General features: G+C 41.1%; 2 protein-coding genes across 4 annotated transcripts in view; one reads left to right on the forward strand and one right to left on the reverse strand.

Annotated features, from left to right (window-relative positions):
• The first annotated feature begins 2 nt into the window (after window positions 1-2).
• Window positions 3-9066, forward strand: Cdc26 (cell division cycle 26). 3 transcript variants are annotated; one of them, XM_047525355.1, is made up of 5 exons: window positions 68-155; window positions 247-530; window positions 1878-1985; window positions 2542-2674; window positions 8628-9066. In XM_047525355.1, exons 4-5 carry the CDS (start codon window positions 2594-2596, stop codon window positions 8802-8804), a joined length of 258 nt encoding a protein of 85 aa, XP_047381311.1. In that variant the 5' UTR covers window positions 68-155; window positions 247-530; window positions 1878-1985; window positions 2542-2593; the 3' UTR covers window positions 8805-9066. The 3 variants fall into 3 exon arrangements, with proteins under 3 accessions (XP_047381310.1, XP_047381311.1, XP_047381309.1); XM_047525353.1 differs by having other exon boundaries at window positions 247-515; XM_047525354.1 differs by lacking the exon at window positions 247-530 and having other exon boundaries at window positions 3-155.
• A 2374-nt stretch (window positions 9067-11440) lies between these two features.
• Slc31a1 (solute carrier family 31 member 1) overlaps window positions 11441-16025 on the reverse strand; it is a 33523-nt gene continuing 28938 nt past the window's right edge. The window contains exons 4-5 of the mRNA XM_047525623.1: window positions 15799-15967; window positions 11441-14677 (exon numbers count right to left, since the gene is read on the reverse strand). Of these exons, the coding sequence (XP_047381579.1) occupies window positions 14476-14677; window positions 15799-15967 (371 nt within the window). The 3' untranslated portion in view covers window positions 11441-14475. The remainder of the gene's footprint in view (window positions 14678-15798; window positions 15968-16025) is intronic.

A 16025-nucleotide genomic window follows, 5' to 3' on the forward strand; every position in this document is an offset into this window, starting at 1 on the left:
GGGCGTGATCTACAGCGCTTCCGAGAAGCTCGCAGAAGACGAGGTTCTGCGTGAAGGGAGGTGCAGAGCAGGCTGGGAAATGTAGTTCGGTGGACTCTGCACCAGATTCGTGGTGGGAGCCCAGGTTCCGGGAAGGGGCCAAAGCTTGAAAAGAGGTAAGTGCGCGGAGTCGCGCGGTTCGGCGCTGAACTGTGGGGCGAACCTAGGTCCCGGGCTTATTCGAGGCTTTCGGTGGTCTCTGTGCAGAGGGGCATGTTGCCATGGAAACTCTCTTCAGAGCTTGAGTGCAACTTTGCAGCTGCGGGAGGAGGGATGTCCGGAAGTCCTCCCGGGGGCCCCTCGGAGCTGGGCGAATTCGCGGTGGATTTGGGCCGCAGCAAGATTAAGCTGGAAGAGCCCTCTAGCGCCAGAGTAAAATAAAGACGTGGCGGAGGAGCTTCGGCCTGATTTTGTTGTTGATTTTGTTTTGTTGTCTTCAGCCTGTTCTTTGTGTCGGATAGAGAATGAGATGATGGGTAAGAAGGCTTCAGGTAAACTGCGTGCAGCTCTCTCCGTACGGCCCAGTGCTCCGCCGTGTTGGGGCATCAGAGATGAACAGGACAAGGTTTTCTCCCCTGTAAGGCGGGTGGGGGAAGTCTCAAAATACTCGTGTTTGCGGAAGGGCAGATTCCCTCCCCAACCCTGTCCCCTGGAACAGTTAAAAAATAATAGCGCTTTATTCTTTGAGCGCTTTACTAAATACCAAGTTATGTTCCAGGACCTTACCGTGCATTACGTCAATTAACTCATACAACAGAATATAGAAAGAAACCAAGATCCAGTGAGAAATGGCGCTAATCGTTCAGGATCGGTAACGTAGTGGGATCTGAACCTCGGCCTTCGCCTGGAGAGCCTGCACTTTTAACTATTACTCTATACTGCCGCCTCCTGGCAAGGTTTTCACTGTGCCCCTCACCCCACCCAGCTAGTTTTTTTGTTGTTGTTTTTTCTCTAAGCATCCCTTCCCCATCCCCTTCGGGCTTTGGCTTCCTCTATCATTTCTTTATTTTGCACTCTGGCAGAAGATAGTATCAGAATTAGTACAAAACAATTTGAAATGTCATGTGTTAGTGTTTTGTGTTGATAATATCACCTGTATCTATCCAAAACCCCATGGGAAAAAGAAATGTTTCTTCCTTTGTATACTTCACTGTCCTTTGTTTCATCCTAGATAAATATGACAGTAATTTCTATCTGTACATACTTTAATAAAACTGTCATTTGCATCATTGTCATTTAATCCTCACTATATTGACCTATGTATGATTTTTATAAGAGGCCAACATTATCAACCAAAATGAACAGCTTTCTTCCACTTATGTATCTGTAAAATTGGGATAATTTTGCTAGCCTCACAGAGTTTTTGCATTAAATAAGAATATAAAGAATGGGAATGCAAAAGCCTTGCACAGAGCCCAAGGAGAGTTCATTTTCCTTTCTTTCTTTCTTTGTATCTCTTATTTTATTCAAACGTTTATCGACTGCTTCTTAGATATATACTCTACTGGATGCCGTGGAGAATATAAAGATGATGTCTTCAGTAGATGTTAAACTCAACTGGGGGAGTGTTTTGTTTTCTCAAAAAATGGTGTTTGTTAACACAAGCATTGCCTCGTGGAGTGCCCTCTTGAGCCTCAGTGTGCACTTATCTCTCTACCTGCCCTTCAGAAATCAGCCAGGACATCATTTCCCGCAAGACACCTCTCCTAACGTCCCTGTCCACCATATGCACCCTGGCCTGGCTTGGGTGCCTGTGTGATAGCATTGAATCACCCTCATCAGAGTTGTCCTTTATACCGTGTTGCAATTTTCTGTTTCCTTGTCTGTTTTCCCGACAGATTGCGACTGTGCCTTTTAACTCTGTAGCTGGAACACAGGAAGTTTGTTTAATGAATGACTTCTCCATTTAAGATTTCCTTAGATCCTGAGGATAATCCTGTGAATTGGTGAGTTCACAGTTTCCATGAGATTTGGCAAACTGACTTTAGCATCATAATCTCTGATGATTCTTTTGTACAGCAGATTAAATTTAATAGTTTGTTCATTCTGCCCCTAACTCTACCCAATTAAGATGTGATAGCTTTATTTATTTATTTGAGATGGAGTCTTGCTATGTTCCTCAGGCTGGCCTTGAACTCCTGGGCTCAAGCATTTCTGAGTAGCTGGAGCAACAGGCATATGCCACCACCACCACACTGCTCCTAAATGTGACTGGAGCTCTAGGTTTAAGTGACTGCTGCCTAGAATTCGCTATCATAGGCAGCTTGCTCGCTGTTGTAAGTTCTTCAGAAATGAGAGTATCTTGGAATTACAGGGTTGTGGATCTCCATCATGTAATAAAAATCTAGTAATTAGACATCTGAAGACTTTACAAGTCTATGTGTAAATCAAAATGAGTTTTTTAAATACCTCCATTCACCTTAGATGCTTACAACTTGATCTTATACTTGTAACTGAGACTTATCACCTGCAGTTTTTCTTCCTCTTTGCCATTTTGAACAGAGTTGAAAATAGTTCAGAAGTTCATCAGGTCTGGCTTAGTGTTGATTTCAGTATGCTGCGACGGAAACCAACGCGCCTGGAACTGAAGCTTGATGACATTGAAGAGTTTGAGAGCATTCGGAAGGACTTGGAGGTAAGAATACAACTTTCAAACCCTTAGGAAATACTTCAAACAATAACTTCTGAACCTTAGACTCCTACACCATCAGCTTATTTGAAGTCGATCTGAATGTTTTATAGACATCTCAAATTTAATGTGACTGCTGTAACAAAGCACTACGAACTTGGTGACTTGAAAACAGAAATTTGTTCTTTGCAGTTCTATAGGCCACAAATTTGAAGTTAGTATCATTGGGTTAAAATCTAGGAAGGTGTTAGCAGGACCATGCTCCCTCCAGAGGCTGTAGGCTCTTCTGTCTTCTGGAGGCTGCTGGTGTTCCTTGATTGTGGCCATTCTTTCCTCCCTGGTACAGTTCCCACTTTTTTTCTGTTTGTGAAGTCTCCCTCTGCCTCCCTTTATAAGCATATATGTAATTCCTTTTAGGGTTTACCTGAATAATCCAGGATAATCCCCATCTCAAATTCCTTAATTTAATCATATTTGCAGAGTTTTTTGCTTTGTTTTGTTTTGTTTTTGCTTTTGTTTTTGTTTTTCACATAAGGCAAAATTTGTAGGTTCTGGGAAATTAGGACCTGATAGCCTTGGGGGCCATTATTCAGCTTACTGAACTTAACATGTTAAAAAATAACAAGAAGATAAAACTCACTTTCTCAGGTTGGGGTTGTGGCTCAGTGGTAGAGTGTTTCCCTAGCATTTGTGAGGCCCTGGGTTCGATCCTCAGCACCACATAAAAATAAATAAATAAAATAAAGGCATTGTGTCCATCCAGAACTAAAATAAATATTAAAAAACAAAACAAAGCTTGATTTCTCTATCAAACCAGTCATCCCATTCAGTGTCTGTCCCAGTTGCTCAGGCCAGAAACTTAGCATTCATTTTTGAGTCCTTTTCCCTCATTCTTTATATTAAATTTGTCTGTAAATCATCTGATTCTAGACATCTAGAATCTACCTTTTCATCTCCACAGTTACAACCCAGTAACCATCTCTCCCTATACAATTTTAAAAGCTAGCTAGCTTGAGTTTTCTTTTCTTTTTTCCCCTTCAGCACTGGGGATTGATCTAGCTTGTCCATGCTAGGCAAGTTCTCTACTTCTGAGCTGCATTCCCAGCTCTTTTTAGTTTATTTTGAGACACTCTCACTAAGTTGCCCAGACTGTCCTCAAAACTTGCAGTCCTCCTGCCTCAGATGTGTGGCACCATACCTAGCCTTTTGGTAGCTTTCTAAATGATCTTTTTACTTCCATTTTTCTCTAATCAATCCATTCTCTATCAGGTATCTAGAATGATTTTTAATTTTTTTTTCCAGGATGCGTCTTTCCTCTTAAAAACTCCTCAGTGGTTTTTTGCACTTGGAATAAAATCTGTAAGATGCTGTATGTCCTAGTTCCTCTCCAGTTTCACCTCCTACCTTTTTTCTCTCTATCCTAAACACACTGACTTCTTGCATTTTTTTATTTTTTTTTTGAACATTCCAAACTATTGATCTTTTCCATGACCTTTGCACATATTATTTCCTTTGCCTGGAGTGCTCCCTTTCTTCCAATCTTAGTCTATCTCCTCCTCCTTGGTCTGAGAGGCCTCATTTAAAAAAAAAAAAAAAATTAAATATGCTTTTAGATGTCGATGGACCTTTATTTTATTATTTTTATGTGGTACTGAGAATTGAACCCAGTGCCTCACACATGTTAGGCAAGCGCTCTACCACTGAGCAACAACCCCAGCTGCAAGACAGGTCTCATTTGACCCTATCCAAGTTAGGTGTATCCTTCTTGTCCATACTACCTTCATCTCATTAGGGTCTCATGAAACATCATACTTTTTTCATAGCACTTCTTATAATTTGCAATTATTTGTTTATTGTAAAATTATTTAACATTGGGAACCTTGATTGAAGAAATCATGCCTGTCTTCTTCACCATTGTGTTCCCAGCATATATAGTATATAGTAGGAGCTTAATACATATTTTAAATGTGACTTTGCCAAACAGTATAAGATGTCTACTAATAAGACTTAAATTCTTCCTTGGTTTTCAGGATAAGGTTGAAATGCCCTAGTGCGGCACATGCGGCCTCTGTGACCAGGTCTTTATTTATCTCTCCACTTTATCTTCCACTGCTGGGTTATCTTGAACTTGGATCTCTGTGATTGTTCCCAAAGGGAGAGCTCATTACAAGTCTTATTTTCATTTACTGTCCTGTTAGATATTTTATATTGTATGGCAAGGGACCTTATCTCTTCCATGTATCCATGAACATGGTTGACTTTACTACATATTGTATACATTTCATATTAAGACTGTAACAGATTTCTTTCCCCCTTTCTTCATCCCAGCAAACTTTAGTGTTCTCCAAATATCATCTTTTTCTTTTAAGAACTTATATTGATAGTGTATTATTTTTTTTTAAATGTTTTTTAGTCATAGATGGACACAATGCCTTTATTATTTATTTATTTATTTTTATGTGGTGCTGGGGATTGAACGCACTGTCTCCCACTTGCTAGGTGAGCGCATAACCACTGAGCCATAACCCCAACCCTGATAGTGTATTATTAAGGATAAATTTTAAGTATGATTTAAGTTTCAGTTGTAATGAGTCACATGAAATGCTAACATATGAACTTTGACTTTGCACAGTAGCTTACCATTGAGTTAGTCTTCGTCTGAAGACAATTATCTAGCAGATTTGACCTGTTTTAGAGCAACTTAAAAAGGAGGGACAATTTTGCCATAAACTAAAATGAAACCAGTAGAAAACTGGTACTCTATTTATTTACTGAAATTAAGTTTGATTACACTAGGATGACTCTAGATTCTGGACCAGCAGTGTTCATAGTAGGAAACCTTTTAAATAATTTCATTCCAGTTGGGTATCCTCAGAATGGTAGAATCCTTTGCTTTTTAGAATTTGTTTTTGTAACAGTGTTTAGGTAGAACTTTCTAATGTTACTTATTGGTAGTGTAGACTGACTAGAAGTAATCAGAAAAACCATTATATTTCTCACATAAAAGATACCTTCAGAAAGTTTTGGATTTGGGAGCTGGGGGCATAATTCAGTGGTAAAGCACTTGCCAAGTGTGCATGAGGCTTGATTTCAATTCTCAGCACTGCAGAACAAAGAAAAAAGAGAGTTTGGATATTGGAATATTTCAGATTTTGGATTTTTGAATTAGGGATGCTCAATCTGTATAGTTCATGTGAATATTCCAAAATCCGAAAACCTCCAAAATCTGAAATACTTCAAGACCCAAGCATTTCAGGTTAGGTATATTCAATCCATGTGTTCTCTGATTCATTGTAATACTTTGATGTTGGCAGCTAGGTGCTCACACTTCATCAGCAGGTGGTATACAGTGGTGGTAATTCTAGGGATGTGAGCACTCTTCTAGTAAGGCACTCCAGATTAAACCTTGGTTTGCTGCTTTGGAGAAGGTTATCATCCAATACCATTTTTGCAGTCAGGTGGTGGTACTTAGGGCATAATTGTTAGTCTCTTTTTGAAAATGATCAAACTTACTTAAAACATCCTTTATGAATTCTATAGTCACTTGTGATTTCAGAGCCAAACCTTTATCTGAAAGCAGAATGAAGCCTGGATTCTTTCTCTTCGTCCTATATTGAACTCGAGTTGAAGGAATCAAGTCTTATCTCAAAATGGCAGTGAAACTGTCACCTGATCACCCCCAGCTCAGGATGCTGATTGCTGCTGCCCCAGGAGAGAGAAGGGCCATGATCCAAAAGCACCAGAGCAGTTGGGAAAACTATTGGTGGTCTAAGCTTTCTTTAAAAGTACAGATGATAATTTGAGAGAACATTTGAAAAAATGAGGCATATTTACAGATTGTGTTGGTAATGAGAGATTCCCAAATAAAATGTTCCAGGGGTTTTGGTTTTGTGACTTCTTTTTGTGTTAAAAGGGTGGTTGAGGAGCTGGGGTTGGTTGTAGCTTAGTGGTAGAGGATTGCCATGCATGTGTGAGGCCCTGGGTTTGATCCTCAGCACTATGTAAAATAAGTAAAGAAAATAAAAGGTATTGTGTCCATCTACAACTAAGAAAAAAAAAAAAAAGGGTGGATGAATGTGTGTGTGACCATACAAGGCTCATGGATATGAAGCAGAACCAAAGAGCTATTTCCAGAGAGGATTCTGTAAGCCTGGTGGACATCTAACAGTGAAGAAAATTTTTTGATGTTCATGATACAGTAATAAAGTTGCCGTTCAGATATACCACACTATTAATGAGCATAATTATAAAGTGAAAAGGCCTTTTCTAGGGCTGGGGTTGTGGCTCAGGGGTAGAGTGCTTGCCTAGCACTTGTGAGGCACTGGGTTCACTCCCCAGCACCACATAAAAAACTAAATAAACAAAACAAAGGTATTGTGTCCATCTACAACTAAAAATATTTTTTTTTAAAAATGATCTCTTTCTAATAAGAGATTCATTCTGCTGAATCACAAATAAATCAGGGATGCCACTGATCTGTCAACTTTATGGGTTGTAGAAGAAACTTTGGAGGTGGTGGAAGTAATTTTGGCCATGGTGGAAACTTTAAAAAAAAATTTTTTTTGTTGTAGATAGGCACACTACCTTTATATTATTATTATTATTTTTAAGTGGTGCTGAGGCTCAAACCAAGGGCCTTACACGTGCCAGGCAAGCACTCTACCCTTGAGCCACAACCCCAGCCCCCAGGGTGGAAACTTTGGTGGAAGAAAAGATTATAATGGTGGAGGTGGTGGCAGCAGAGGGAGTTATGGAGATGCTGTGATGGCTGTCACAGGGTGGTCCTGGTTATATTAGTAGAGAGGGCTGTGGTAATACGGAAACCATGGTAGCAGATGTATGATGGTTGCAGTGGAGGAAATTTTGGAAGTGGTAACTATGGTGGGTGATGGGAACTGTGATGATTTTGGAAATTTTTGTGGAAAATATAGTTGAATTATGGACCCCACAAAAGGGGGCAGCTGTGGTGGAAGATGTTCCCTAAGCAAGTCCCTATGGTGATGGATATGGTAGCAGAGGGTTCTAAACACAGCAGAAAAGCTACGGTTCTTAGGAGAGAACGGGCCAGTTGTCAGGAATGCTACAAGTTAGTTGGAGACAGTTGTCCCAAATGCATTAGAGAGACTGTAAAAATCTGCCGCAGAAAGAATAATGGTCCACAGTCAGAAAGGTCACTGCAGTTTAAACAGGAACCCCTTGTTCAGGTCTGTCAGGAGCCACAGTTGCAGCAAGAGCAGCTGTTGATTAATGCAGGGTAGGGTCAGTTCCACATACACTAAGGTCTTGTATCTGTTGCAGCTTTTTTCTCCCCTTTTCATTACATTATGAATATTGCCCTATAAATTGCGGTGGCAGTACCAAGAATTAAAAAAAAAGAAAGAAAGCAAAATAGGAAATTTAGAAAGAAAATTAAAAATAAACTAAAACGAAGCCCCCAAACACACATCTTTTAAGAGACATAAACCTTTGTAGACTTGTGGGCTCATGGAGTCAGTCAGGCTGTAGGTTTTTGATGGTTGTTTTACTGCCTATTATTTTCCCATGTGTTCTCTTGAATAGTGCATTTGCTGAAACACCTTTGGTCCCCTCGTCTGCTCTCCTGTCTTTCTAGTCGCAGCTTCCTGCCCTGACCCTCCACAGCCCCAACTCTGCTTTGAGTTTGGCAGTGTGGGCCTCCCTCTGTCATAGCCCCGATCACCCTATATTATTGTAGTCTATTTGCTTGTTTCCCTATTAGCCCATGACGTCCTGGAGCGTTAGAGTCTCTTATCTTTTATCACTGCATGCCTGCATCTCTCTTGTACCCATCAATATCTTAAACCTAGGATTTGGGTTTATTATTTTTTGATCCTAAACCCTACCCTTTAACACAGCCCATTTAGTACATGATGAGTGCTACATAAACATTTGCTAATTTAAAAAATGTTGTTTTAAATCCTAAAAATTTTTATACTTGCAGACCCGTAAGAAACAGAAGGAAGACGTGGATGTCGTAGGAGGCAGTGATGGAGAAGGAGCCACTGGGCTCAGCAATGACCCCAAGAGCCGGGAACAAATGATTAATGAACGAATTGGTTATAAACCCCAACCCAAGCCCAGCAATCGCTCATCTCAATTTGGAAATTTTGAATTTTAGAGATGGATTCTTTTGCATGTCAGAGCCCTGGAATGGAATAAAATGACGGCAGAAGTACAATCAGATTTAGAGAATTGAGTGCTTGCAGTCAAGCAGAATGTTTTACCTCCTGTAGAGAGAAATCACTTCTGCATGAAATTACTCATGTTCAACTTTCACTCTAAGCTGGAATCTGAACTCTGGTTTGTTTCTGGAATATCTAACTCTATAAAACTATCTGATTTTTGTTTTTAAAAATAAATATATTTTTGGAAAAACATGAGACATCCTTGATGAAGCATAGTGGGACTGCTAACCCCTGGGCTTTAAAAGGTAATTGCTGCTGGGTGTGGTTGTGCAAACCTGTAATCCTAGTGACTTGGGAGGCTCAGGTAGGAGAATCGCAACTTTGAGGCCAGTCTGGGCAACTTAGTTAACAATCCCCATTACAGGGTGGGGGTGGTAATATTATCCTTTGTCTTTACTTAGAGACCCAAAGCACACAATCTTCTGTTGATCCACTTTAACTACTTTATTCAGCAAGAACTGAATGCCTACCACGTGCCAATCAGCAAAGATCCCTGCCTTCTTGGAGATTAGAGTCTAGTGACTTTGTGTCAAACCTGAACAAGTTGTAGGTGCCAGAGCTGATTACAGAACGGCTTTGTAACTGGTATTGGGTGTAACTTTGGGAGGACAGGCAGTGGAGCAAAATATGAAGGATTCTCCTAACAGTGATACAGTTATTTCAATTTTTCTTTCTCAACTTGCCTAAGAATTTTTCCAGTGGGAACCCATTCAAGAGCAGCTCAGAGGATAATTTCAAATTGTGTCCTACTGTTTTCATCATTAAATTCAATGGCAGGGAACCACCAGCCGTGGTATTAATCACTTCTGGAATCATCAGTTCTAAAGAGAATTGATGGATTTTGCCTAGCCTTTTTGGGATAGTTTAAGTCTGAGTGCAGGAGATGGAAGGGGAGAATGGGATTGTTTCCGTTTTTACTCCAGACATCCTTACAAAACTTTTGTTCTTCCAGTTTTATCTAGGATTCACCAGTTGTTACCTTACTGTCTTAAAAACAGTTGTAATGAAACCCCAAGACTCAGGCTCCAGATAGGGAAATCAAGTTATATTCTATTGAAGCCTGTAAAGGCCTATGGAAAGGGGAAAACCCCAATCAAACAAAAAACCCACAAATAAACCAAAAGAGGGAGGACCAAGACTCTGCCTTAGTCTTTGAACTTATGACTTCCCAGCATGAATTGTCACAGAAGCATGAAAACATTGTGGTTCCCATCTTCCTTATCTCCACTAATAGCCAGCACTGACGGATGCTTTGTGCAGATCACCTTGTTAATCTTAACACATATAAAGAGGGTACTTTATTCTATTACAGGAGGTAAAACTAGAGCTCAGCAGTTGAGTGGTAGGGTTGAGTTTGAATGCAGGCAGTCTGCTTTCTGAACCCATGCTTCTAGACTTCCTTGTTCTTCCTCAGCAAAGTCTAAGAAAGGGAGGATATTGGATAAAATGAGAGATTGCTGTTTACAGGTCTCAGGGTATTTCCACACCATTTTATAAATAGGATGAGATAATTACTACATTAGTAATTAGGGCTTGTTGCAACTATAAATCCTTTGGCACAACTGAAATGACATGTATCAATTCTGCATTAGGATCTGTTCAGTTCTGGATGCCCCAAACTGAGGAAGTTGATCATATGCTTATAAAGAGATACTAACCTGATCCAGAAGAGAGAACCTTTCATTTTCTCGAAAACTGATGGAACAATATAATCAGTAGGTAACAAAAATATACTATGCCTTGGATGCCTAATGCAATGAGGGGCTGCTATTGCCTTCCTCTAAATGAGAAAACTAAGGTTTACACATTGTTAGAGTAATTTTCCTAAGGTGACTTTGCTAGTAAGTGGTGGAGGCTAAATTCAAACCCATTGTCTCTGAAGTGCAATATTATGTTTAAAGGAAAAGACTAGGAGTAGAACTGAATGGGAAGATGCCCACTGGGGGCCAGCAGGAATCGCAAATAACAGAACATTCTGGTGTTTCCAAAGGAATAGATGGGTCAATGCTCATTGCAAGTTTGCTAGTAAACTTTGGAAATGGCTCGGAGCCTCCTGTCTGATGGCATAAACACAGGAAGGGATTGTGATGTGACAAAAGTTAGGTTTTGTTTTTTTTTGGGGGGTACCAGGGATTGAACTCAGGGGCACTTGACCACTGAGCCAGCCCTATTTTGTATTTTATGTGGATACAGGGTTTCACTGAGTTGCTTAGTGCCTTGATTTTGCTGAGGCTGGCTTTGAACTCACGATCCTCCTGCCTCAGCCTCCCAAGCTACTGGGATTACAGCCATGCACCATTGTGCCCAGCAAAAAGTTAGCTTTAAAATGCAGAAATCCTTGGTGTACTGGAATACCTGCAGCTTCATTAAGACCCTGTCTTTCATGCAAAGAGTCAGGTGGATCTTGTGGCATGTACTAGCTCATGGGAGAGTGAGATGAAAATGACGGGATCATGCCACCTAAGAGGTTCCGACATCTTAAAAACCCATGGTGATGGCCAGGCTCTGTGCAGACTGTAAAAAGACCAGCTTCTGATAATCATTCTGAATAGAAAGACATGCGCAGAAGTAAAATAAAATCAAAATATTTATTTTGTTCTTTTGCACATGACATGTTAAAACATTCCTACTACAGCAATACTGCTCTCCAGGAGCTGACAATCTAAGACAGTCAACGTGAATTGTAGACCCAGTGATTAAGGCATTATATCAAATGCAGACTTTGTATCTTTAGATGTATCTTCTGAAGAAGCAGCTGGAGGGGGCAGGATGAAAATTAAATGACATGAACATGTACCCCCTGCCTCACCCCCAGGTCTTTAAAAGGAACCCCTTGTGACAGGAACCTACATACCCACGGACTGAAAGGGAATTCTGGGCAACCCTAGATAGCAGTAGTGAAGAGAATCTTTATTTCTATTCTCCTGGTGGACAAGTGGACTCCATGTTTGTGGGCATTGTTCCTCCATCATAGACTGGGGCAGCACCTACAATTTTATAACTCTGGGGAGGGTAACAGGTAGCCCTTTACCCAGCCTTAAGAGAAATTCTAGTGGGGCAGTTGCTTCTAAAAGCATACTTAAGGTCTCTACAGGCTGATACCAACTTCTGACTGGCATTTATATCCAGTGTAGCAATGCCCACTGCATCAGGAGAGCTGGGAAGATTTAACAGACTAGACCGTGTGGGAGAAAAGGTAGGGAAGAGGAGAGCAGAGTAAGGGTCCAAGAAATGGGGATACAGTTTTCTAGTAGATATGAATAGGGAAGGAGGAAAAGAGAAGTTTAGAATCCAAAAAAGTCAGAGGTCAGGCAGTAAATTCTAAATGATGCAGAAGTGAAAACCACTGAGATAAAGCTAGAGTGATGGAACTGAACTCAAGCTTTCACGTTTTTCACCTTCCCTAGCTTTATCCTTTGGCAACCTAGTCTGAGGATCTCTAAAATTCAGTCTTTTTAGATTTTCTCCACCCTGAACACCGAAGACATGTCCCAAACTGAGGTTTCTTGGTGAGTTTAAAATTCACAGCACTTTGTCTAGCTAGCCTTGATTTTTCTCATCTCACTGATAAGATCCTGTTTCTGGAAGGTAGTTTATAGTAGCTCATGTTGAGATTTCTAGAGAGCACCAGAGTCACGACTGAGCATTGATTCTTACATTTTCCTCATGGTTTTATTATCCCTTGGCTCTGACACGACAGGCTATTTCCACCTTAATGCTGGGCTCCTCAGCACCGGTCATTCCTGGCTCATGCTAAGTATCAGCACTACAAGTGGATGAAATGAGAGAAAAGCACAAAGCTCTAAGTGCTGCTTCTTGGATTTTAACCTCAATCCAGTAGGCCATAATCCTCTCTTGGTTCAAAGCCATAGAAGTACACATTCCTCACTCTCCAATATTTAACTGGCACCCACAGAGAAAGTACAAACTTCAAAACCACAACACAGGCCCGCAAGATAGCTGCATTTTTTTGGTCTCCTCTGCCCTGAGGCACAACAGCTCTAGCACCAAGGAGGGCAGGATTGAACAGACCAGCACTGGAAGAATCACTTTAAAGAGGTAGTTTGGGAACAAGACTGCAGTATAGACTAAGACTGAACAGAATAAAAATCCAATGTGACTCTTCATTGTGAAAAGAGGTTTGGGCCACTTGTGATCTAATTAAGTCCCCAAGAGATAAAGATGGTCACACAAACGATGAGGATCTGCCTCGCGGGGGGGCATGGATAGTGGAGGATGAGGAAAAGCTGGCCATCAGCACACCACACCTAAATCTCTCCAAAGAGAGCTGGACTTCTGCCCTTCTGGCCCATGCCTATCTGATTTACACCACAGATCAAAGGTCTCTCTGGGCTTTCAAACTACTTCCAAGAAACCACGGATCTTTAAAAATAAGAACTAGTGACTTCATACATGCTGTTAAAAGTACTTTGGCTATAGTCCTTCACACATGTGCATACACACAGCGGAAGCTGAAGAGATGTTTGTGGAATGATTAAGTATCAACCAGCAGCATTCACTATGTGAGGTATGCTCAGACATACCATCTACCAACCAGCAATTCAAATTTTCACGTCCAGGGAACCACTCTCCTCCCTAGGTGACACTTCCTCAGTTTAAAGCACAGATTCTCAAAGTTTGGTCCTTAGGACCATCCGCAGGAATATCACCTGGGAACTTAGAAAATCCGATTTGGGGGCTCTGGGTTGAGGCCAGCAACAAAGGTCTTACCAAGCCCTCCAGGTGATTCTAAGATGCATGCTAAAGGCTGAAAAATCACTGGTTTAGATGCAGACACATGAAAACAATGGGAAAAAAGAATTCAAACCCTTTAGCTAAATTCAGCTGAGAAAAACCAAAGTATAAAGTCAAAGTAAAATACCAATGGTTTTATTTAAAAATATCTATTTCAATTTCCTCTAATTGATTGTCTTTTTTTTTTTTAACTGGCAAGCTCATTCTAATTAAAATGTTAAGTGGGAATATATGTTGATGAGTTAACGATCCAAGGATACACATTCTGTAAGCTCTAGACCTGTTTTAGTCTCAAACCACCCCTCCCCTGATACAAAGATTTTGGTGCAACACACCACACCTAGAGAAAGGCACAATGTTGTTCCCACTCAATGAGTTCAAGGACTGGAGCTTATTTTCTAGTATGATTTTCAAGTCCTGGGTTTAGTTGGGCAAGAATCTCCCTCAGCTACCATCACTGACTGAAGTTAATCCCTATCATCACTGACCCAGAAAAAACCCACCAATTCACATATTGTCTGTCAAAGAAAACCCAGAAGATTAAAAAAGGAAGCAGATGAACAAGTCATCCACTAGGAAGCTATCTGGATTAGACAAGGATCTAGGATGAGGAGGGAGAAGACATCTCACAGCTGGCTTCTCAAGAGAAATGAGAATCTCAGCTTATTAGAAAAAAACAGTTTGGGAGATTACCACTTTACCTCGGAGACTGTAAACTAGACCTCTATTCAGCAGGTGTGTGTGTCTGTGTAAGGAAGAGCAAGAGGGATGATTGGAGCAGGAACCACGTCTTCCAGTCTTAAACCTCTTCCCACTGCAATCGATAAGGCCACACCATGGAATCTGATGTTAATGGCAATGCTCTGTGATGTCCACTACCACTGCCTTCTTCCAACTGAAGAGAAAGTATCCTGTTCCAGCCCCTGCTGCCACTGCAATGCAGAGGTACCCGTTGTAGGTCATGAAGATGAGCATGAGGAAGTAGCTGATGACCACCTGGATGATATGCAGCACTGTCTGCAGGAGGTGAGGGAAACTCAGCATCTGCTGCCTGGGGATAAAGAAGACACACCATCAGACGAGCGGGAGCTCGGCAGATCAGGAGAGAAGGGAGCAGTTGTGCTAGGAGCTCAGCCTCACAGCTACCGTGGCAACTGGCAGGTACTTGTGTGTATGCTGTTGCTTATTGGGACCTGAAATGAAACACCATGGGGCTGCCAGGCTTGTAAGCAGTGGTCAGATGGGTTATGAGGCAGAAGGAGGTACCCTTTTGGGAGTGGGGAAAAGGAGGAGACGTGATCTTGATTTATTTCCCCCTTGAATCCTAAACCACCCTCCCACACTTATTTGCCTGAATATTTTTAAACTCTGTTTTTCTTTTGTGGTATTGGGGATCGGACTCAAGGCCTCACACAGGCTAGGTAAGCTAAGCTACATTTCCTGCCCCTTTGCCTGAATATTTTGGGGACCTCCACTTTGCAAAGTTCACACTCTACAAAAATGAATCCAGAAGTGGAAGTTGGGTGCTATAGTAGAGATCACAGGAGACCTGACAACTGATACTCTGTTGCCTCAGGTAAGTCACACCTTTTTGGGTCTCAATAAGCCCATCAGTGCTATAGAAATAAATAATATTGTTTGCTTAAAAGTAGGGTGTTGGTCTACAGAACTGCATAGATTTAAGACCTACATTTGTAATAAATCTGAATCTCAAAAAGCATTTCTGGATCACTGGGAAAAACCAACTGTCATCCAAATACTCTCTAAGACAGAATAGACATTAGTAAACTCCTATGTTATAAACAAAATGAAGACAGAACTGGCTTGATGGAAAGGAATCATTTGCATTCTGCCATTCTTTTATACCATCACTTAAAATTCCTGACTTATTATTATTATTTTGGCAAATAGTTTAAAATACAGATCCCTTACTGACCTTCCAAAATGATCAGTATTTATAACTCAGAACAAACATGTGTTTGCAGGAAGGTGTCGATTACTCCTGCTTTGACCCACTGTAATCTACAACCCCAAACCTCCCAAAGCCAGTTTTGATCGAGGTCCCACAGACCCACTACCTCAGATTGGAGGCTGATAAGATAGTTGCTAATAAAATAGCTCTACTAAGCCAGCTCTCTAGAACTTCCATCTGGATTTGTTCAATCTTCTTACCCAACAGTTTTATGTGTCTCCATAAGAATGGTTCCATTTGGTCCTGGGACAGGCATGGAATTGTAGCGAATGCTGACTTGTGACTTCCGCAGCAGACTCTCTCGGGCTATCTTGAGTCCTTCATAGAACATAGCTAGTAAAAACACTGCCACAAAAGCTCCAGCCATTTCTAAGTGGGGAAGGAAAAGACGGTGGTACTGTCAAACTTGTGCCAAATCATTAGCCAG

Source organism: Sciurus carolinensis, chromosome 14, assembly GCF_902686445.1.
Source record: "Sciurus carolinensis chromosome 14, mSciCar1.2, whole genome shotgun sequence".
Classification (NCBI taxonomy): Eukaryota; Metazoa; Chordata; class Mammalia; order Rodentia; family Sciuridae; genus Sciurus; species Sciurus carolinensis.